Source organism: Prionailurus bengalensis, chromosome B3 (assembly GCF_016509475.1).
Source record: "Prionailurus bengalensis isolate Pbe53 chromosome B3, Fcat_Pben_1.1_paternal_pri, whole genome shotgun sequence".
NCBI lineage: Eukaryota > Metazoa > Chordata > Mammalia > Carnivora > Felidae > Prionailurus > Prionailurus bengalensis.
Window position 1 is genome coordinate 53,721,046 of NC_057355.1, and position 24,834 is coordinate 53,745,879.

The following is a 24,834-nucleotide window of genomic DNA, read 5'->3' on the forward strand; positions in this document are numbered from 1 at the left end:
ATTACCAAAGTATATACATGGAAAGAGGAAAGCAGTTGAGATGGAACTGGGCAGATGGAAGATAGTGGGAGACTTTCACTATGAATTTTCATTTTTGTATTTTATAATGTTTTATGTCATTATATTTTTGAGCCATATAATGAGAAAATGTGAATGTGCTTGTGTTTAAGATATCTTGGCAAAGTATTATCTTTATACAGTATCTTATAAATGTGAGTACTGTTATAGCAACACATGCCTTGTAAAACAATTAAGAAATAATACAAAGAGAAAAATAACTCCCGTTTTTCCTCCCATATGACTTTCAGTTGGGAGTCTCATGAAGGAGGATATTTCACTCAGGGTGAAGTACTTAATATTAATACAGTATGTTAAAGGTCTTAACATAGATTCATCTATACTTCATATTAGATTCTACAAATAATAGAAATTGAAATCAGTGAATTAAGTTATGTTTCCTTTCACTCCAGCAATCTTCCTGATGCAGCAGAGCCTGATATTATTTCAACAATCAAAAAAACATTTAACTTTGGCCAAAGTGAAGCAGTTCATTTATTTCAAACACTGATGGAATGCATGAAAAGAAAGGAGCTTGTAAGTAGATTTTGCAGAATAACCCTCTTTATTTCATTCAAAATACATTATAAATTGATGAAATACTTTTGTTTTAAATTTGGGTTTAAAATTTTAAAATATTTTTTAACCATGCAAAGATGTCATTTATTATTTTGTTCAGTTGGAGGGATATCATAGAAGGACTATGGTTTCTGTATGGTATTGAGACATATATTTGCATTTCTGTTCTGGGAAAAGTTTAATAACTAGACCTCCACAGATTATATCTAGAATCAAGCAAGAACTGTCAAGAGTTGTTAATGGTTTCTCCAAAATATATCTGTAGGAGCTCTTGGTTTGCTCGGTCGGTAGAGCATGCAACTCTTGATCTCAGGGTTGTAAATTTGATCCCACATTGGGTCTAGAGATTACTGAAAAAAAAGTCTTACAAAAAAAATTTAGAAAAGATTTTATTTTACTCTGACTCAGTGCCCAAATTAAAGATCAGTGTTGCCTAATTTCATTCATCTAAACATGGGCTTAAGTTTTCAGAGATAAAATTTTTAACAACTATAATAGGTAGATGATAACATGGTTTGATCTGTTTCGTTTCATGTATTTAATTTTTATACACAATAAAGTTGAAAGGAAAAAATTATATGGGATTATAATCTTTTACTTTATGAAAAATGTTATTAAATAAAAATCTCTCAAGTGGTGTTTCACTTCAGATAATTCAGAGACATTTCCAGTAAAAGGATTAAATAAGACATTTATCGGGGCACCTGAGTGGCTCAGTCGGTTGAGCGTCCGACTTCAGCTCAGGTCATGATCTCGCAGTTCGTGAGTTCAAGCCCCACGTTGGGCTCTGTGCTCACAGCTCGGACCCTGGAGCCTGCTTCAGATTCTGTGTCTCCCTCTCTGTCTGCCCCTTCCCTGCTTGAGCTCTGTGTCTCCCTCTCTCTTGAAGATAAATAAACATTAAAAAAAATTAAAAATTGAATAAATAAAACATTTCTCATTCAAGAACACACATATATATTACTTGAATTAAATGTTCATTCTGTAGAAATAATGTCAAGATTTACTCAGATACGTAATCTGTATTCTGAGGCCATAAGTTGCTTATTGTAGTAAAGGACCTAAAATAGGTCAGAAAGTGAATATAATATTAAACTAAACATTTTGAGTATATTTGCCATTTTTATTTGGTAGATGAGAAAATTTTTTAATTTTGTGGGGGTCTTTTGTTGAAATGAAGTTAATTTCTGACCAAAACCCCAAAAAACTGTATCTCCTATGTGGTTTGAAATTAGTTTCTGTTTTGTATACCTTATGCCTTAGCTTTGAAAATATAAAGGCATAATATTATGAATTCATCTTTAAATAGATCACGGTTTTCCATATTGGATCAGATGAACATCAGGATATAGATGTAGCAATACTTACTGCATTACTGAAAGGTAAGATTTAAATTTTTTTATTTGTAAGATCTTATTCATAGCCTATTTATATAAGGTAGGACTTTTAATTTGGCTGAACTTGGGGGAATTTTTCAGTAATTATTCTTTGTGGAAGATAACAGTGCTAGCTTTGTTTGTCAGCAAATGAGCTTTTGTTTTTGTCTTGCAGAAATTTTTAAAATTTTTTAATTTTTAGAAAGGTGTATGCCACCAGACCCATTTATTTATCCTGTTAAGAATGTGTCACATTTTTAATTGACTGAAAAATAAATGTTTAAAGGTAATAAGGTATTGGTTGATAGAAATTAGTATGTTCTTAAACATGCTGTTTTCATTCTGAAAGGAAGTTTGGAAAGAAAACTAGTGGTATATTTGAGGACTAAAGAGTTAATACACATCACATTGGACTGTTGTCCTCTCACATATCTTGCCAAAGACATCCAACTGATAAAACAAACAGAATTATGGTGAAAAATCTTCCTAAAAATTAGAAGCTAAAACTGTGTCTCATCTGGGTGGGTACTTGAAAGTCACAAGTATGCAGTGAAGTGGCCAGAGCAGAGTAAAAGAGCACTAAGCATTCACAAGAATTTCCCAAACATTAGACCATAATAAATTGCCAATAGATTAAACATTTGAAAAATACTGCAATAAAATGTAACCTATTTACATCTTGGGAAAAAGACATAATAAGTAGTAGGAAATTCAGAAACTGTAAAGGGAAGAATCAATAAATGGGATTGCCTACATATAAAAAATAAAAAGAGAACTCAATATTTGTCATATAATTTTCTTTGTGCTAGCCATTGTGTTTTAGTGGTTTACGTTCTTTATCATTTAATCTTATAACAACCCTAAGAGACAGATTTCCTATTATTTCTTCATTTTATAGATGAGGAAATTAAGGAATAGGATTGTGGAGAGACCACAAAGAGTTGTTATAAATTAATGGTAAGATGATGAATACCTCATGGGAAAAGGAGTCTGAATTTAAGTAAAAATGTTAGCAGAATAATATAAATGCCTGGGAAAAATGTGGAAAGATGGTCAATATTATAATTAAAGTAAATATTAATAAAAGAAGCATTTTACTCTCCTACTGGGTATTCTTATACCATTGAAAGTTTCTTATAACCTTTTTGGGACATATTTTGGCAGTATATTAAAAGTTTGAAAGTATGTATTCTTCTTCCCAGCATTTTGGCTTCTACAGAGTCATCCTATTTAAATAAACATGTACCTAAAAATATATTCACCAAAAAATTCAAAATAACCTGAATGCCCATTAGTGTGATTGTTGAATCAAGTTTAGCTCACCTTTAAGAAGTATTGTTAATGTGTATATGAGGTTAATCTGTATGTACTATTATAAGGAACTAAGGGTATGATATTAAGACACATAAAGTAGGCTACTGAATACTTTGTATCGTAGGATGTACTTTTGCATGAACAATTGAAAGTATATGTATGAATTTATATACGTACAGGAAAGCACCTGTTGTAAGGATATTTTTCATAATTCTAACATAGTACTATCTCTGTGATAGAAACAGGTAATTTTTGTTTTATTCCTATTGCATTCTGAAGTGTTTGCAGTAAATGAGGCTGTGTGTTTTCTATAGTTGGAAAATAAAAGTCCTAAGCCCTGGGGTAACCTTATCTCTCTGAGACCGGCTACCTCTGAGCAGTGGCTGACATGAACTGTGTAAGTTAATTAAAATGAAATGGGAAAGGTTCATAAGTGTTCACATTTTAATGGAGATAAATTAATTGAACTTAACTGTTTTCTTTATTCAATTAGGCACTAATGCATCAGCATTTGACCAGCTTATCCTTACACTGGCATGGGATAGAGTTGACATTGCCAAAAATCATGTGTTTGTTTATGGACAGCAGTGGCTGGTATGTAAATATATACACAATGTAATTCACTTAAACTGCATAATAACAAAGTATTTGCTGGAAATGTGATCTGAATTGACATTTTACCTGTCTGCCAAAAATGCAAGATTGGTTTAGCTAAACATTTCTACGACATACAGATCCATTTAGGATTTCCTAAGTTCTGTTTTGCTCATGATAAAACCTTTGTTATAGGGTATACATCACTGAAAATCCTAGAACTGAAAGAAATCTTAGAAATGGTGCCCTATTATACATCTTTGTTTATTAGGGATATTGGCCTGTAATTTTCTTGTGTTGTCAGGATAATGCTAGCCTCATAAAATGAGTTTGGAAGAATTCACTCCTTATTTTTTTGGAAGAGATTAAGAAGGATTTGATTGTTGGTAGAATTCACCAGAAAGCTGTCTGGTCCTGCTCTTCTGTTTTTTGGTAGGTTTTTGATTACTGATTCAATCTCCTTACTCATAATTGGTCTGTTCATATTTTCCATTTCATCATCATTTAGCCTTAGTAGATTGAGTTTTCCCATTTCTTCTAGGTTGTCCAATTTTTTAGTGTGTAATTGTTCATAGTAGTCTTTTAAAATCATTTATATTTCTCTGGTATCAGTTGTAGCATCACCTATTTTCTGATTTTGAGTCCTCTTCTTTTTTTTTTTTTCTTGATGGGTGTAGCCAAAGATTTCTCAGCTTTTTATCTTTTCAAACAACTAGCTCTTAGGTTTCATTGATTTCATTGACCTTCTCTATTGTCATTTTATTTTATGTTTCATTATTTCTGTTCTAATCTTTGTTACTTTCTTCCTGCTATTAACTTTGGGTTTTGTTTATTCTTTTTCTAATTCCTTGAGGTATAAATTTAAGTTTGAGACTTTTAGAAGTTTTTGAGGTAGGCATCTATTGCTGTCAGCTTTCCTATTAGAACTGCTTTTGTTGCATTCTACAAATGATGGTTTATTGTATTTCCAATTTTCTTTGTCTCAAGATTTTTTTTGTTTCTTCTTTGACTCATTCATTTTTCAGTAGCATGTTGTTTAATCTTCACATATTTGTGAATTTCCCAATTTTTTTCATGTAATTAATTTCTAGTTAATACCATTGTGGTTGGAAAAGATGCTTGATGATTATCAGTCCTCATAATTTTATCAAAACTTGTTTTATGGCCTGCCATATTATCGATCCTGGAAAATGTTCCATGTACATACTTGACATGTGTGTTCTGTTGCTTTTGGATAGGATGTTCTGTATATATCTATTAAGTCCATTGAAGGCCATTTTTTTTTTTTAATTTTTTTTAACATTTATTTATTTTCAAGCGAGAGAGGCAGAGAGAGACAGAGCATAAGCAGGGGAGGGGCAGAGAGAGGAGGGAGACACAGAATCCAAAGTAGGCTCCAGGCTCTGAGCTGTCAGCACAGGGCCCAACGTGGGGCTCGAACCCATGAACCATGAGATCATGGCCTGAGCCGAAGTCGAATGCTCAACCAACTGAGCCACTCAGGTGCCTCGAAGGCCAATTTTTTTTTATTGATTTTTCTGTCTGGATGATCTGTCCATTGATATAATGGAGGGTGTATTAAAGTATCCTATCATTATTGATGTCTCTTAATCCCTTGTGTCTGTATTAATTGTGTTACATAGTTAGGTTCTCCTATGTTGGATGTATAAATATTTATAAATGTTATATCTTCTTGTGGATTGATCCCTTCCTTTTTATCTTTTATTACAGTCTTTGTTTTAAAATCTGTTTTGTCTGAGATAAGTATACCTATTCTGTCTTTTGGTTTCCATTTGCATGGAATATCTTAATTCTGTTTCTTCGCTTTTAGTGTATGACTTTACATCTAAAGTGAGTCTCTTGTAGACATCATATAGATGATGAGTCTTGTTTTTTTAAATCCATTCAACCACTGTGTGCATTTTGATTGGAGCATTTAGTCCATTTACATTTAAAGTAATTATTATAGGTATGTACTAATTGCCATTTTGTTCATTGTTTTCTGGCTTGATGGATGAATGGATAAGGTAATTGTATGGAATACATGGAATATTATTCAGCCATAAGAAAGAATGAAATCTTGCCATTTGCAGCAACATAGATGGATCTTGAGATCATTATGCTAGGTGAAATATAAATACCATATGGTCTCTATTATATGTGGAATATATAAACAGATTGGTGGTTGCTAGAGGTGAGGGGGTGGGGAAGTGGGACAAAATGGGTGAAGGGGGTCAAAAGATTAAAAAAGAAAGGAAAAAAAAGAAATATTCCTATATGTACAAGATAATTCAATATAGTGTTATATCAGATGTTTAGACTAGTTCCTTTAGTGGTCTTTCTCATCTTAACCAAACTGCAACAACCTTTTCCCAGTTTTTGAGATAAGAAGCCTTAGTGTCATTTTTTACTTTTCTCTTTTTCATATATTCCAGTTCAGTAACATTTGTAAATGTTTTCATATTTACTTTAAAATATGCAATTTTTTTATCATCCTGGTTCAATCTACTGTCACCCTTCTTCTTTATTGTTTTAGTAGCATCCTGTTTGTTTCCTTACTCTCATTCTTCCTCTCCTATTACACAGAAGATGGATCACATCACATTTATGCAAAGCACAGTCCAGAGCCCTTATGATGGCTTATAGGGTTCCACATCATTTGCCTCATTACTGCCTCTCTTACTTTACATGTTACCACTATTCCCTTTGCACTCTTTTATGTAACCATATTGGCCTTCTTACTGTTTTTAAAACATACCAATAATATTCCTGTCTTTGTACTTGTGGGGTTTTTTTGGTCTGGAACCCTATTCCCTTATATGCCTGCCTAGACTTGCTTCGTTTTCTTTTTCTGGTTTCCTTTTTTTTTTTTTTTTTTAATTTTTATTTATTAAGTAATTTCTACACCCAATGTGGCTCAAACTCACAGCCCCAAGATTAAGAATTGCATCCTCCCCTGGTTGAGCTAGCCAGGCACCCCTCTTTTTCTGGTTTCTAACCAAACATCTCCTCAAGTAGGCTTTTTATTGTCTAACCTATTTTAATAGAAGTCCCCTATGACAGCATTTTCTGTGTTCTTCTCTGCCATTTTTTTTCTTTAGTATTTATCACTATCTGAGAAATCATTTATATATCTTAGCTATTTATTTCTCTCTCTACTCCTGGATAGTAAATTTTATAGAAGAAAGACTATTTTTGTTCACCTCCTATATTCACAGCCTGGCACATAGTAAATGCTTGATAAATTTTTTTACATGTCTGAATCAATAGGAAATTTGGCAAATTAAATGTTCATTCCCACAGTGAATTTTTATCCAGCCTTTACAGAGGATGAGCTAAATCTTTTCTATGAAATGTAAACAGCAAAGTGGAGAAAAGTATGCACAGCATGAGCTTCTTTGTAGCAAATTCTGTTTTTGGATGTACACACATTCAGGCATATCTGCATGCACTGTGTAGTCATAGAACCTTTTTGGAAACTGTTACTATGAGATATGTTTGTATAAAGATGGGCAGAAGAGAGAAAGTTTCATTTTATGCCATTTTTGGTATTTGATGGTTTTTTTAAACCATGGAGATTTTCCTATAAATAATAAAAAAGAGTATTTAGTCACTTCCATTCTTACAGGACTTCAGAGGAAGAAATTAATGTTGATCAGCTGTGGTAAAACTCTTCAATAGTAAACCAACCTTTTAGTCCCTTGAATAGCTTCATTGAATTTTTTTATCTCAAGCGTAAAGACTTGGAAAAAGCCGTCATCTTCTGTGTATATATGGTTTATCTCATGGATTTATTAAATACAATGTTACCTATTTGATTTTGTGCTTTCCTTTATACTAGAGTTTGCAGCACTATTGTTTTTTCAGTTTTTCCTCTTCGTTGTTAAGAGTTACGCATGGAGTGTATGAAGAAATGTGGAACAAAGCAAATACTTTTTCTTTAACTAAACCTTTTTTTCCTCAGATGTGAAAATTTCGTAAGGCTTTATTGTTGTTTTGGGCAGTGGTTATAAACTCAATTCAGATAGAACACTTCTTTTTTAAAATATAAGTTTCATTATGCCCTTTTTATTACATGAAAATAAAATTTTATCAAGTACTTACTATACAAATAAAAATATATTGGGGAGCCTGGGTGGCTTAGTCATTTAACCATCCAACTCTTGGTTTTGGCTCAGGTCATGATTTCACGGTTCATGAGATTGAGCTCTGTGTTGGGCTCTGAGCTGGCATTGCAGAGCCTACTTGGGATTCTCTCTCTTCTTCTGTCTGCCCCTCCCTTGCTTGTGCTCTCTTTCTCAAAATAAGTAAACATTAAAGAAAACAACAATATAATGCCATATTGTGATAAAAACAAATGAAAGTCATTTATAATAAAAATAGGTATTTCAGAGTGACAATACTTAAGAATGGAAACATAAATAGCATAATAAATAATTATATGCTTGCACTTATTTTATGTAGATTCCGTGTAAAATGGTGCAGTTGTGAGTACATGCTAATATGGAAATGTTGTCAGTAATTTAAATTCCGTGGGGAGCAGAAAAATACCCATTGACAACTACAGGACAAGGAAAGAGCAAAGAAGAGGAACAAATAGGAATTAGAGCAAAAGTAGTTAGAATAAGTAATAACATATGAGAATTATTTGTATATGATAAGAGAAAGAATCCTAAAATAAGAATAGCATGCCTTGATAAATCAGTGGCTATTAATAGGAGAAATTGAATAAGTTTTACAGTGTTATTAATTAGTTCAGCCTTATTTTTAAGTGCAATATCATTCCAATTTTAGTATATGTGCTGCCGAAGCGAGCACTAAGTGCAATATCAAAGTATTTCCCTTGTTGTGACATAGAGCTGAGTGATAAAAAATATTGCAGAAAACATGGGCACCTGGGTGGCTCAGTTGGTTGAGCATCTTATTCTTGAGAGAATCTGGAATTCTCTCTCTCTCCCCCCCTCCCCCCGCCCCTCCTTTCCTTGTGCACTTACTCTCAAAAAATAAATAAATATACTTAAAAACTGCAGAAAACATATCTTCCATGTTGAAATCCCATCATGTATGTGGTGTGCATTTAGTCTGTATCCTTAAGAAGATCTTGGTGACCAGATCCTTTGCTAAGAGATGGAAATAGAGGACAGATTGGAGAAATGGTAATAGAAGCTGCTGTAGAGAAGTTGTACAGTTATCTAGTAAACTTATGCAGACAGAATAAATTGAAAAACAACAGGTTAAAAAAAAAAACCAAAACACAGCCAATAATTTTGATACTGATTTTCCCCACGAAGTTTTATTTTATCATATGGTACTAAAATATTAAAAATATACAGAAGCAATAATATGAGATATTTAAAATATCTTAATATACGTATAAAATATACTAATGTTAAATGCATTAATATTAAATATATTAGTGTTCTATTAATAAAATACCCTTTATGAGGCGCCTGGGTTGCTGAGTTAAGTGTCTGACTTCGGCTTAGGTCATGATCTCTCGGTTTGTGAGTTCGAGCCCCAAGTCAGGCTCTGTGCTGACAGCTCAGAGCCTGGAGTCTGCTTAGGATTCTCTTTCTTCCTCTCTCTGTCTTCCTCCCCTGCTTACATTCTGTCTCTCTCTCAAAAATAAATGATTTTTAAAAATTGTTTCTTAAATAAAATAAAATACCCTATTAATGATACTTGAAATTTCTATATTTGTGTCTCCACTAATTTAACAGCATTTGATTCAGAGTCTGTTGAAGTCTATAAAGAGTCCCTAAAAACTTAAAAGGGGCAGCTTAAAAATACTGACTGACGTACATGGTTTACATTAAACTCAAATGGCACAGATTGTATTGCTATTAGGAGATGTAATTTTTCTCTAATGGTGAATAATTTCTGTTAAAGTTCTAAAGAAAACTAAGTACCATCTTATGTAACTAATATGATGTTGTATTTTTGGAAACTTCATTGCAAAACAAACTATGACAATACTTTGTGTTTATATGTAAAGCAGAATTATTGCATTTTCACACATGAAAGTCCAACAGCATAACAAAGTTGTGTGAGATATCGGACAGTCCTTTCTGAGTGAAATTGTCTGGCGTAGTGCATGATATCTGGTATCCTTTGAATGTTAGTAATGGCCCCCAAATAGTGAAATGATCTGTCCAAAAAACCTTTCCTAAACATTGAGAACCATTGCTCTAAGATTTTTTCCCCCAAATTTACTTGATGATGGATTCTTTCTTGTCCCCCCCCCCCCCCCCCCCCCCCCCCCATGTAACACTTCTCTCCTGCAGAAATAGTGCTTATGGAGTATTCTTTGGGGAATGCTAGTATAGAGAGGTCTTTTCTTCTATTCCCTTTATACCTTAAGTTCTAGCCTTTTACTATTTTGCATCTTTTTAGTTTGTTCCAAAACTGTTCAAAAACAAATAAGTATAAATCCTAGGACTTGCATTGAGAATTATTTGTATAATTAGAATGTGTGAAATATATTCACTAATTTTGATATTTTAGGTTGGATCCTTGGAACAAGCTATGCTTGATGCTCTTGTGATGGATAGAGTTGCATTTGTAAAACTACTTATTGAAAATGGAGTGAGCATGCATAAATTCCTTACCATTCCTAGACTGGAAGAACTTTACAACACAGTAAGTGTGTGTTAAAATTCTTTGTTGACTAAGCTTTGTTATCTTTGGGAAATGTCATTTTACTTAAACATATCCAATTCTGCTAAAACCTTTAATGATTTGCTTGATTACTTGGAAAAATTGCAGCCAGTCTTAGTGTCCTGTAAGTCTTAGTGTGCTATATGACAATCTGAAACCATTTCCTTGTTTCTGGAGATTTTCCCTGTCATCGTAGCAACATAGGGAAAAGGTAAAGTGTTAACAAGCCTGTCTTTTCCTTATCCTCGCCCCTTTTTAAAACTCTAGGATCTGCTTCTTAATTACAGAATAATTGTATTTCCTTCTTTTTCTTTTTTCTCGGTCGTCATTTGTTACACTAAATTTTTATTGATGCCTTTTTATTGATGCCTTTTTTTGTAAAAAATTACACATTGTTTTTTTGTTTATCCTTTTTGTTTTTCATGATTTTGACCTTATGGTGTCCCCCTTTTAGGTTACATACCATTTTTCATTGTTTTCTAAAGAGCTCCTGAAAACTATCCCCCTTACAAAGCCTTTTGAAATCATTTCATTTTGAAATTTCACATGTCTAGCATTGGAGAGAGTAAATACTGCCATCTTATTGGTTTTCCATGTTGCCAGCTTTAATTGAGCTATACTTTGAAGTGCACTGTTACCAAATCCTAGCTTTCTAAATCTGACTTCTTTGCAAAGCTGTCTGTCCATTCATCAGTTTCTACTTATTTATCTCCTTTTCATTCCTAATGTCTTTGTACCTTGTCTTTATAGCAGTCATACTACTTCAGTAGTCTAATCTTCTTATCCTTTCTTCAAATTAGTTCTTTAAACTAATTATTCTTATAATCATATATTTTACCATGTCTTTCTTCAGTTTAAAAATTTTTGATAGATCCGTGGTGGTGGGGGTGGGGGGTTTAAAATGGCAGAGTAGTAAGGAGACCCTGGGCTTGTCTTGTCCCTTGAACACAGCTAGATTGACATCAAACCATTTGAATATCTAGAAAATTGATCTGAGTAACAGATCAATTGTTCTGGGTAACAGAACAATCTGAGTAATTTGAGGGAGAGAACACAGCAGGTACATGGTGTGGAGAGGTGAATTGGGGGATAGAAGAGCCGTGGTGCTTCACATGGGAGGGAGCTGTTTTCCCAGGGAGGAGAAAGACAGAGGGAGAGAGAGCAGTGCATTGGGTTTGTGCAAGAAAGCACTCGCTATAAAAGCATCTAAAGAGAAGGAGTGAAAACATGCACAGAGGACTACACAAGAGAAAACTGCTCCCTGAAACCACTAATGGGGGAAAAAGGAGAGGGTTTCATTACTGCCAGTCTTTTATAAACAGCGGAGCACAGAGTCTGAAGTTTCAGAGGTCAGCCACTGGTGCTACTCCAGTGAGGAAGCAGGGTGGAGACCTGGGAGCAGGCTGTCCAGTCTGAGGATCCCCTAGGTCGCATGGGGAGAAGCGGTTCCCCTGCTTGGAGTGCGTTTGGTAGAGGTGATATGGCCTCTCCACAAGCAAAACACCCAGTGGTCACCATCAAGCCACCTCAGTCACTTGTATAGGAACAGAGATGTGGCTGAGGGCAGTAAACCCTGGTACCAGCTGTGTATTGTTATTTACCATAAACTCGAGCTGGTGCCAGTGCACCGTGGTGCAACCATTTTCTGGGACAAGCCAGCCCCAGACATAGCACAGCAAGACCGTTCCCCAGAGGATGGCTTTGGGTCTGAGCCATAGGGGTCTCTAAAATGTGGGGTTTCGAAACACAGCCATACCTGAAATAAGTTGGACTCTCAACTGACTGAGCGTCCTAGACGGCCTTTTTATCGTTTGTTTTTTTTTAATATTTTTTTCTCTCTTCTTTTCTCTTTTGTCTTCCAAGCTTCTTTTAACAAGTAGACCAAAACACACCTAGGATCTAGCTTCCATTATGTGATTTTTTTTTTTTTTTTTTACTTTTTAAATTTTTATTTGATTCTGTTATTACTGTTTTTTGTAATCAAAAATGACAAGATAGAGGAATTCACCTCAAAAGAAAGAACAGGAAGATATGACAGCCAAGGATTTAATCCAATGCAGTAAGATGTCTGAACTAGAATTTAGGGGTGCCTGGTTGGCTCAGTTGGTTAAACGTCCAACTTCAGCTCAGGTCTTGATCTTGCGGTCTTGAGTTCGAGCCCCGCATTGGGCTCTTGTGCTGACAGCTCAGAGCCTGGAGCCTGCTTTGGATTCTGTGTCTCTCTCCCTCTCTCTCTCTCTCTCTCTCTCTCTCTCTCTCTCTCTGCCCCTCCCCACCTCACGCTCTGTCTTTCTCATAAATAAACATTAAAACATTTTTTAAATGATTATAAGGATATTAACTGGGCTTGGGGAATAAAAGCATAGAAGACACTAGAGAATCCATTTCTGCAGAGATAAAAGACCCGAAATCTACACGGACTGAAATTAAAAATGCTATAGCAACAAGGTGCCTGGGTGGCTCAGTCAGTTAAGCATCTGACTCCTGATTTCAGCTCAAGTCATGATCTTGTGCATTGTAGGGTTGAGCCCTGTGTCAGGCTGTGCTTACAGCATGGAGCCTGCTTGGGATTCTCTGTCTCCCTCTCTCTGCCCCTTCCCTGCTTGCTCACATGCTCTTTTTCTCTCTCAAGATAAATAAATGTTTTAAAAACTGCTATAACCAAGATGCAGATCCAAATAGAGGCCATAAAAATGAGGATGGACAAGGCAGAGGGGGAATTAGTGATACAGAAGATAAAATTGTGGAAAATAATGAAGCTGTAAAGAAGAGGGAAACAAAGGTCAGGGATCATGAAGGCAGACTTAGGGAACTCAGTAATTTATTAAATGTAATAACATTTGTATCATAGGAGTCCCAGAAGATGAAGAGAGAGAAAAAGGGGCAGAAAGTTTGTGTGAGCAAATTGTAGCTGAAAACTTACCCTAATCTGGGGAAGGACACAGACATCAAAATCCAAGAAGCATAGAGAACTCCCATTAAATTCAACAAAGGCAGCCATTGCCAAGACATATCATAGTCAGATTCTCAAAATACACACACAAGGAAAGAAACCTGAAAGCAGCATGGGGGAAAAAGTCCTTAACCTACAAGGGAAGACAAATCACGTTCACAGCATATCTGTCCACAAAACTTAGGCCAGAAAGGAGTGACAGTGTATTTTCAACGTGCTGAATCAGAAAAATACACAGCCAAGAATACTGTATCCAGCAAGGCTGTCATTCAGAATAGAAGGAGAAATAAAGAGTCTCCCAGACAAAAACTAAAGGAGTTTGTGACCACTAAACCTGCCCTATAGAAAATTTTAAGGGAGGACTCTTTGAGTGGAGGGGGGAGAAAAAAGACTAAAAGCAACAAAGAGTAGAAAGGACCAGAGAGCATCACCAAAAACACCAACTCTACAGGTAACACTATGATACTAAATTCATATCTTTCAGTAATCACTCTGACTAAATTCTCTGGAGAATCAAAAGATGTAGGGTATCAGAATGGATACAAAAAATGATACATCTATATGCTGCCTACAAGAGACTCATTTTAGACCTAAAGACACCTGCAGATTGAAAGTGAGGGGATGGAGAACTGTCTATCATGTTAATGGATGTCAAAAGAAAGCCACAGTATTCATAATTAAATCAGACAAACTACATTTTAAAACAGACTGTAAAGATGAAGAAGGGCATTATATCATAATTAAGGGTTCTATCCATTAAGAAGATCTAACAGTTATAAATATTTATTCCCCCAACTTGGACCCACCCAAAGTATATAAATCATTTAATAATAAACTCATTGATAATAATACAGTGATAGTTGTCAATTAATAATAAACTCATTGATAATAATACAGTGATAGTTGGGGACTTTAGCATCCCACATACAACAATGGACAGGTCATCTAAGCAGAAAATCAACAAAGAAACAATGGCTTTGAATGATACTGGACCAGATGGACTTACCAGATACATTCAGAATATTTCATCTTAAAGCAATAGAATACACATTCTTTTTGAGTGCACGTGGAATATTCTCCAAAAACAGATCATGTATTGGGTCACAAATCAGCCCTCATCAGGTACAAAAATATTGAGATAATACCATGCATATTTTCAGATCACAACTCTATGAAACTTGAAGTAAACCACGCAAAAAAATTTGGAAAGCCTTCAAATACATGGACATTAAAGAATATCCTACTAAAGAATGAAATTAAAGAAGAAATTTTAAAAAATACATGAAAACAAATGAAAATGAAAACCCAATGGTCCAAAACCTTTGGGATGCAGCAAATGCAGTCCAAAAAGGGAAGTATAGTGCAATTCAGGCCTATCTCAAGACACAGGAAAGGCCCCAGATACATAACCTAACCTACGCCTAAAAGAGCTAGAAAAGGAACAGCAAATAAAGTCTAAAGCCAGCAGCAGCAGAATAAGGGAAATAATGAAGATTAGAGCAGAAATAAAAGATATAGAAACAAACACACAAAAAAATCAAAACCAAGAGCTGGTTCTTTGAAAGAATTAACAAAATTGATAAACCCTTAGCCAGACTTACCAAAAGAAAAGATAAAGGACCCAAATAGATAAAATCACAAGTGAAAGAGGAGAGATCACAATCAGCACCACAGAAATACAGTTATAAGAGAATATTATGAAAATGATATGCCTACAAACTGGGCAATCTGGAAGAAGTAAAAAAATTCCTAGAAACTCACAAACTACCAAAACTGAAACAGGAAGAAATAGAAAGTTTGAACAGACCCATAGCCAGCAAAGAAATTGAATCAGTAATCAAAAATCTCCCAACAAATGAGTCCTGGGCCAGATGACTTCCCAGGGGAATTCTACCAGCCCTTTAAAGAAGAGTTAACACCTATTCTTCTCAAACTGTTCTAAAAATAGAAATGGAAGGAAAACTTCCAAACTCATTGAAGCCAGCATTACCTTCATTCAAAAATCAGATGAAGACCCCACTAAAAAGGAGAGTTACAAACAATACCCTGATGAACATGGATGCAAACATTCTCAACAAGATACTAGCAATTGTAAAAACAAACAAAAAAAAGGTACTAGCGAATCAAATCCAACAGTACATGAAAAGAATTACTGTGATCAAGTGGGATTTATTCCTGGGCTACAGGGGTAGTTCAGTGTTTGCAAATCAATCAATCTGATACATACCCCACATTAATAAAAGAGAGGGTAAGAGCCATATGAGCCTGTCAATAGATGCAGAAAAATCATCTGACAAAATATAGCATCCATTCTTGTTAAAAACTAAGTAGGTATAGATGGACTATCATAAAGGCTATATATAAAAGACCCACAGCTAATACCCTCAAGTGGGGAAAACTGAGAGGTTTTCCTCTCTGGTGTGGGACAAGAGAGGGATGTCCATTCTCATCATTACTATTTAATATAGTACTGGAAATCGTAGTCTGAGCAATCAGACAACAAAAATAAAAGGCATCCATATTGGCAAGGAAGAAGTCAAACTTTCACTATTTATTTGCAGACGATGTTATACTCTATGTAGAAAACCAAAGACTCCACCAAAAAATTGCTAGAACTAACACATGAATTCAGCATAGTTGCAGTATATAAAATCAATGGGCAGAAATCTGTTGCATTTCTATACACCAATAACAAAGCAGCAGGAAAAGAAATAAAAGAATTGATTCCATTTGCAATTGTACCCAAAACAATAAGATACTTAGGTATAAACTTAAGGAAGTAAAAGATGTATACTCTGAAAACTATAGAACACTTATGAAGGAAATTGAAGAGGACACAAAGAAATGGAAAAGCATTCCATGCTCATGGTTTGGAAAACAAACATTGTTAAAATGTCTATACTACCCAAAGCAATCTTCATATTCAATGCTATCCCCATCAAAATACCACCAGCATTTTTCACAGAGCTACAACAAACAATCCTAAAATGTGTAAGGAGCCACAAAAGACCCCAAATAGCCAAAGCAATACTGAAAAAGGAAAAAACAAATCATGATTCCGGATTTCAAGCTTTATTACAAAGCTTTAGGCGGGCTCCTGGGTGGCTTAGGCATTAAGCATCTGACTTTAGCTCCGGTCATCATTTCACGGTTTGTGAGTTTGAGCTTGAGCCTTGCTTCTGGTGAGCACAAGCCCTGCCTCCGATAAAAAAAACATGAGCTCCGCTCCCGCCCCCACCCCACCCCCACCCTGTCTCTCTTCCCTTTGCTCACTTGCGCCCTCTTTCTCTTTTTCTCAAAAAAAAAAACAAAAAAAAAAACCAAGAAACCAAAAAACTATAGTCATCAGGACAGTTTGGTACTGGCACAAAAAACAGACACACACATCAACGGAACAGGGTAGAAAACCCACAGATGGACTCCCCAACCATATAGTCAACTCATCTTTAACAAAGCAGAAAAGAATATCCAATGGAAAAAAGAGTCTCTTCAACAAATGGTGTTGGGAAAACTGGATGGGGATAGGCAGAAAAATGAAACTGGACCACTTTCTTATACCATACACAGAAATAAATTCAAATTGATGGAAGACCTAAATGTGAGACAGGAACCTATCAAAATCCTAGAAGAGAACATAGGCAGCAACCTCTTTGACCTCGACTGGTGCAGCTTCTTAATAGACATGTTGCTGAAGGCAGAGGAAACAAAAGCACACATGAACTATTGGGACTTCATCAAGATAAAAATCTTCTGCACAGTGAAGGAAACCATCAACAAAACTAAAAGACAGCCTATGGAATGGGCGAAGATATTTGCAAATGACATATCTGATAAAGGGTAGTATCCAAAATATTTAAAGAGCTTATCAAACTTAACACACGAAAGACAATCCAGTGAAGAAATGGGCAGAAGACATGAATAGACACTTTTCCAGAGAAGACATCCAGATGGCCAACCTACACCTGAAAAGATACTCAACATCACTTATCTTCAGGGAAATGCAAATCAAAACCAGGATGAGATACCACCTCACACCTGTCAAAATGGCTAAAATTAACCACTCAGGAAACAACAGATGTTGGCGAGGATGCAAGAAACTAAAAATAGAATTACCCTACAATCCAGCAATTGCACTATTAGGTATTTACCCAAGTGATACAAACTACAGATTCAAAGGAGGTACATGCCTACCAGTGTTTACAGCAGCATTATCAACAATAGCCAAACTATGAAGAGAGCCCAAATGCTCATCAACTGATGAATAGATAAGATGTGGTGTGCATGTGTGTGTGTGTGTATATATATATATATATATATATATATATATATATATATACACACACACATATATATATAATGGTATATTACTCAGCCATCTAAAAGAATGAAGTCTTGCCATTTGCAATGATGTGGATGGAGCTAGAATGTGTTATGCTAACAAAATAAGTCAGAGAAAGACAAATACCATATGATTTCACTTATGTGTGGAATTTAAGAAACAAAACATGAATAAAAGGGAAGGGGAAGGGAAGAGAAGAGAGGGAACAAACCACAAGAGACTCTTAATGATAGAGAACAAACTATAGGTTGACAGAGGGAGGTGGGTGGGAGATGGGCTAGATGAGTGATGGGTACTAAGGAGGGCACTTGTGAATCACTGAATTCTCCTGAAACCAATTTTGCAAGGTATGTTAACTAACATTTAAATAAAATTTAAATAAAAAACTTTTAATAGCTCCCAGTGTGTATAAAATAATACCCAAACTCTTTGCTTGATTTTCAAAGCTCTCCAGCTTTTGAAATTTTGTCATAGCTCTTTCACTTGGCCTTTTATTCCCACCCGTACCTTTCCATAAATGTTTGTTATGTTGTCTTCCTACTGTTCTTCAAAAACATAAACTTAACAAAAAAGCAGTTCTTGTTTACACACTGCAGTGTGTTTTTCTCTCAGCTACTCTCTACTTACTGGAATTTTATTCATTATTAAGAACATAGTTCAAATGCCATGCTGCTGCCTCCATGAAGCTCATTGAGGAAGTTAGTTGAGGACAATTGTATCTTCCCCTGTGGATTATAAATTTTTTTTGAATAAGGATTATATTCTTATTTTTCCTCCATTTTTTATCTTTAATAATGTCTAGCACAGTTACATTGAACTTTGATGACCTTCTGTTTCTAGTGAACAAATATAAAAATTAAAAGGATTATTCATTGTGCTGAAGTAAGGTTTATCCTTGAAATATAAACCAGATATAAAAAAATAAAAATAAAAATTGATCCCATTAGCAAGGCAAGTAATTTTTTTAATGTGTAATTCAAATTATTAAGATAAACTTTTCAGCATCAGTTACTAATAAAAATTTTTTTAACGTTAAGGGATTATATAATATGATAAAGTAGTGGCTCTCAAACTTTTGGGGTATCAGTGTCCTATTACATAAAAATTATTGGGGACTTAAAAGAGCTGTTCTTAAAAGGGTTTATGTGTCTCGATACTTACCATATTACAGAATAAAACCAAGAAATTTTTAAAATATTAGTTTGTTTAGGTAACAATAATAATCTGTCACATGTTAACACAAAAAAACATTTTTCGAGAAAAAAAAAGTGAAGAGAATAGAATACATATACTCTTTTACAAATCTCTTTAGTATCAGGCTTCATAGAAGACAACTGGATTCTTAGATTTGCTTTTGAATTCAATCTTATGATATCATACATCAAGAAGCCTCTGGAAAACACTAATCACTGAGAGAGAGTGAGAATGAAAAAATGCAAATATCTTAACATGATTCTGAAAATATTTTTGATTTCAAGGACCTTTTGAAAGAGTCTTGGGGGCCATCAGGGGAAACTAGACACACTTTGAAAACTGCTATATTAAAATATATTTCCTTTATACTAAGAAATTAATATAATGAATAAACAGTAATGGATTAAGATAAAATAGAATTCTAAATATTGCATGTCTATGTGATTATATACTGTTAGAGAAAATATAATGAAACTTGCTAATACCTAAAAGTGTGAAATACTTTGTATTTATTTTTAAAAAATTAACATACAAGGAAGAATTGCCAGAGAAAACTTAGGTTCTGAGTGGATAGATTAAATAGTAAAAAGAGGGCACCTGAGTGGCTTAGTCGGTTCAGTGTCTGACTTTGGCTCAGGTCACGATCTAATGGTTATGAGTTCGAGCCCTGCATCAGGCTCTGCACTAACAGTGTGGAGCCTGTTTGGGATTCATTCTCTACCTCTCTCTCTCTTCCTCTTCCTCTCCCCCTCTCTCCCTGTCTCTCTCTCTGCCCCTCCCCTGCTGTCTCTCTCTTTCTAAATAAATAAATAAACTTTAAAAAATATTGTACAAAGAAAGAGCAAAGTAAGGCTAAATACACAATATACACAATATTAGTTACAGTCATCTTTAGATATTATACAGAATTTTGAAATGAAAATATTTTGGGGGGCACCCTGACTGATTGGCTCAGTCAGTTAAGCATCTGACCCATGTATTCAGCTCAGGTCATGATCTCACAGTTCGTGGGTTTGAGCGCTACACAAACCTGACAGCACAGAGCTTGCTTGGGATTCTCTCCCTTCCCCCCTCTTTCTGCCCCTTCCTCACTCATGCTCTCTCTCTCTCAAAATAAATAAACATTTGAAAAATAATTAAAAGAGAAAGTATTTGTAAAGAAATAAGAGGTTTACCCACTGAGATTTGAAAATCTATTACCAAGTATATGTGGTCAAAATGTTCAAGTAGATTGAGTTGATTACTATAATAACCTCTTAAAAATTAATAACACAGTGATGGGAGGAAAATCCCATTTGATATTTCTTTTAAACAATAGATTTAAAATATTGAAAATAAGTGTCTTGATTTGTGATGCTGCCTAGAATTCACTGTAGTAGGTTTCAGATGGATCAGCCCACTGTCTAAAAAGTTTAGGATACATTTTTGGTCCATTTACCTCAGCCTTGATGGGGGACATACACACTGGGGTTTTTTTCAAAATACAGGACACCATCAACATAAGATTACTGTAAAAATGACATTTGTGTTTAGTCTAATAGTATACGTAAGTGGAAGTAAGATAATAAGGTATTTATGGATGTAAGTATTCCGTTTTAACTTCCTTAGGTGGAAATTAAGATGACATATATAAATTTTTAAAGTTTATTATCCAAAATATTTAAAGTATTGATGCAACTTGATTTAGTGGCAGAAACAAGGTACATTTTAATAAGAAGAGTGTAAAGTTCCATTACCAATTAAAGAAATTAAAGATTAAAGATATAATTGTGACACTTAAATGTTTTCGTGATTATAAATTTGTTCTGCATAAGTAAAACAACATAAATTACACATCTTAATGAAGGTAAATATGACAATACAAAATGATTATATCTTTTTCTTTGCTCCGTTTTATGAACAGAATTTATTTAACTGAAAATATGATTTGGGCAAGAAGGTTGATAAAGTTCAGTAAGTAACAAAAAGAGAAGTTGTTAAATTATTTTAGAAGAAAGTAATAGTTCGCTCTAATTTTTTCTCCTTAAAGAAACAAGGTCCAACTAATCCAATGCTTTTTCATCTTGTTCGGGATGTCAAACAGGTAAGAGATTATTTTTGTTTTTGAAAATGCAATTTAAAAATTTGGTTACACTTCATCTGTTCCTAAAACACATTTAAGTAATGTCCATCTCAAAAATAGCAATAAAGTGACACTTTTTAGAACAAGGTAAAGTAAGGGCTACAGTTGTGGTAACAAAAGTAAAGAGAATAGTGTACCAGAAATCAAGAAAAAAGGAAAGTTAATTATACTCAGACCAAGTTTTATGACCTTCTAGTCATCTGAGATAGACTGTGATGAATTTCATAATGCTCATTGGTCCATAAAGGAAGATTATTGATAAAATGTATCTTCTTTGTCTGTGTTCAGAAGAAATTTGTTTCCTGGGCCTTAGAGGACTGTGAATAAAGACATTGAGGGAAACACTGGATGATGATCTTCATGGCAGAGTTTGCCAAAAGTGCTGAAATGTTTGCGTTCATGAGCGCATGGTTTCTCTTTTCATATTCAGTATTGGTCATGGTGGAATATATAGCACTGTCGTGTGGTTTAAAGCCATTCTGTGGGGACTAAACTTGATGTACTAATATTTCCCTTCTCTTCTTTTTAAATTTTTTTTTTCAACGTTTATTTATTTTTGGGACAGAGAGAGACAGAGCATGAATGGGGGAGGGGCAGAGAGAGAGGGAGACACAGAATCGGAAACAAGCTCCAGGCTCTGAGCCATCAGCCCAGAGCCTGACGCGGGGCTCGAACTCACAGGCCGCAAGATCGTGACCTGGCTGAAGTCGGACGCTTAACCGACTGCGCCACCCAGGCGCCCCTTTCCCTTCTCTTCTATTGGGATTCTTTGTGAATTAATAGTTTTAGACATCTATTAAAAATTTTATAGTCATTTAAAATATTGGTATCCAGTAGTTTTATTTTCCTAGGTGAAAAGGTATTCATTTAATTAACTGAAATATTTTTGTAGTTTCTGAACTAAAATGCTTCCTAGAATTCTTCAAACTTTTACTTGTTAATATATGTAAGTGTACTATTAAATAACTGAAAAATTAAAATAGTAATGTCATTTTCTGTTTTGATTTTTTTTGTGTTTTGTCACTTATTTAATACTAAACTAGCTTCCCATGGGAAAAACTTAGACTTTATTATACTTAAAAATATGTTTTTCTTTAATTCAATTTTTTCCAGGTGTTTTCCCTTATAACTTTATTAAAAAATTTTACATGTCATAAAATTCATTCAGAGTGTTCATTGGATTTTAGTATATTCACAGAGTTGTGCTACTGTGACTACAATCAAATTTTTTTTTTAATTTTTAAAAAGTTTATTTATTTATTTTGAGAGAGGCAGCCCGAGCATGAGTGGGGAAGGAGTAGACAGAGAGGGAGAGAATCGCAAGCAGACTTTGTGCTGTCAGCACAGAGACCACTGGGGGCTCGAACTCACAAACTGTGAGATCATGACCTGAGCTGAAACCAGGAGTCAGCTGCTTAACCAACTGAGCCACCCAGTCACTCCTACAGTCTAATTTTAGACTAACCCATTAGCAGTCACTCTCCATTCCTGTTTCTTTCTCTACTCCTTACTCTACTTTCTCTACTCCTCTGCCCCTGCCCTTGGCAACTGTTAATCTACTTTCTGTATGTCTGGATTTGCCTATTCTGGACATTTCACATTGTTTTTTTGTTTTGTTGTTTAAATAATTAAGCTTTTTTTTTTTTTCTTCCTAGACGCTTGAGTGATGGGAGAGACCTTTAGTCCATGGGTTTCTGATGTTTATTTGAGAGACAGAGACAGAGCATGAGCTGGGGAGGGGCAGAGAGAGACGGATTCAGAATCACAGAATGCGAAGCAGATTCCAGGCTCTGAGCTGTCAGCATAGAGCTGGACGAGGGGCTCGAATTCATGAGCTGAGAGATCATGACCTGAGCTGAAGTTGGACGTTTAACCAACTGAGCTACCCAGGTTCCAGTCCAGCAGTTTCTAAAACACATTTGCGTTATGATTTACTTATGTGGGTTAGCAGAAAGAACTGTAGTTGTTAATTCTAGGAACAAATATGAGATTTGGTATACACTACCTTTACCTTGGTGGCTATACTAAATAAGCCAAATTTTTTTATTTCCGTAAGTGAAAAATCCTAAAGTAAAGGCAGTAATTGACTATTTTCAATTCAAATTAAAGTTGAGTGTTATAAGTATTATCTGTATAGTTTGAGAAACTGCTTATTGTTTTTTTAGATAACTCGCATTATTTCCTATAATTTTATTTCCCATTTAAATGGGACCATATCCTAATGGCATTTGTGAAGTTTTTATGTTTTTAATTTTTTAATGTTTGTTTATTTATTTCGAGAGAGAGAGAGAGAGAGCGAGCAGAGTAGGAGAGAGAGGGAGAGAGAGAATCCCAAGCAGGCTCCATGCTCAGCATAGAGGCCTATGGGGGCTCAGTCTTGTTAACTGTGAGATATGACCTGAGCTGAAATTAAGAGTCAGACACTAAACCAACTGAGCTGGCTACCCTGGCACCCTTGTCAAATTTTTTATTTATTAATTTGAGTTTATTTATTTATTTTGAGAGAAAGAAAGTGCAGGTGGGGAAGGGGCAGAGAGAGAGGGAGAGAGAATACTCAGGGTCCATCCCACAACCCATGCAATCATGACCTGAGCTGAAACCAAGAGTCAGACGCTTAACCTACTGAGCCACCTGGGCACCCCTTTAGTTTTATTTTTTTTAATTTGACAGAGGTGCCTAGGTGGTTCATTCGGTTAAGCATACCACTCTTGATTTCGGCTCAGGTCATGATCACATGGTTAGTGAGTTTGAGCCCTGCATTGGGCTCTGTGGTGACAGTGTAGAGCCTGCTTGGGATTCTCTCTTTCTCTCTCAGCCCCTCTCCCACTTGCATGCTCTGTATCTCTCAAAACTAAATAAATAAACATTTAAAAAAAAAGTCCAACTCTTGATTTCAGCTCAAGTCATAATTTCAGGTGGTGAGATCAGTCCCATTGTTGGGCTTGTGCTGGGCATGGAGTCTACTTCAGATTCTCTCTCTCTCTCTCTCTCTCTCTCTCTCTCTGCCCTTCCCTCATGCACTTGCATGTTCTCTCTTCACAAATAAAAATAAAAATAAAAATACCGTATATGACATCCTTGCTCATAAAGTATATTTTGAGGTTGCTCAAGACAAAAACAAAAATCTTGCACCTAAGATGAAAATACTTTTTATTTTTAAATTGGAGATTAAAGAATATAAGTATCTAGAAATTTAAAACTTCACAGATGAAACCAAATTATAAAAGGTATAAACATTTTTTTAATGTTTATTTTTGAGAGAGAGAGGGAGAATGAGTGGGGGAGGAGCAGAGAGAGAGGGAGACACAAAATCCAAAGCAGACTCCAGGCTCTGAGCTGTCAGCACGGAGCCTGATGTGGGGCTCAAACTCACAAACTGTGAGATCATGACTTGAGCCAAAGTCGGACACTTAACCGACTGAGCCACCCAGGTGCCCCATGGTATAAACATTTTTTAAAGTACTAAGTTCATGAGGTGATAATTAGGAAAATTGAAAGAATGATGATGGTAGAAGGGCAGAATTAGTTGATATATGTAAATCATCTTATGATTAAGCCCTTTTAAGATTATTTAATGAAATTAACCAAATATTTGCTTCTGAACAGGCAGTGTTTCCAAACTCACAAATGGCTCCTGTTCCAGGAGTTT

At 35.1% G+C, this 24,834-nt stretch overlaps 1 protein-coding gene across 1 annotated transcript in view; it reads left to right on the forward strand.

The window, feature by feature from the left end:
- Positions 1-24,834, forward strand: part of TRPM7 (transient receptor potential cation channel subfamily M member 7) — a 122,919-nt gene that overhangs the window by 46,621 nt on the left and 51,464 nt on the right. The window contains exons 9-13 of the mRNA XM_043555435.1: positions 471-594; positions 1,946-2,018; positions 3,820-3,920; positions 10,425-10,559; positions 21,093-21,146. Coding sequence (XP_043411370.1) covers positions 471-594; positions 1,946-2,018; positions 3,820-3,920; positions 10,425-10,559; positions 21,093-21,146 — 487 coding nt within the window. The remainder of the gene's footprint in view (positions 1-470; positions 595-1,945; positions 2,019-3,819; positions 3,921-10,424; positions 10,560-21,092; positions 21,147-24,834) is intronic.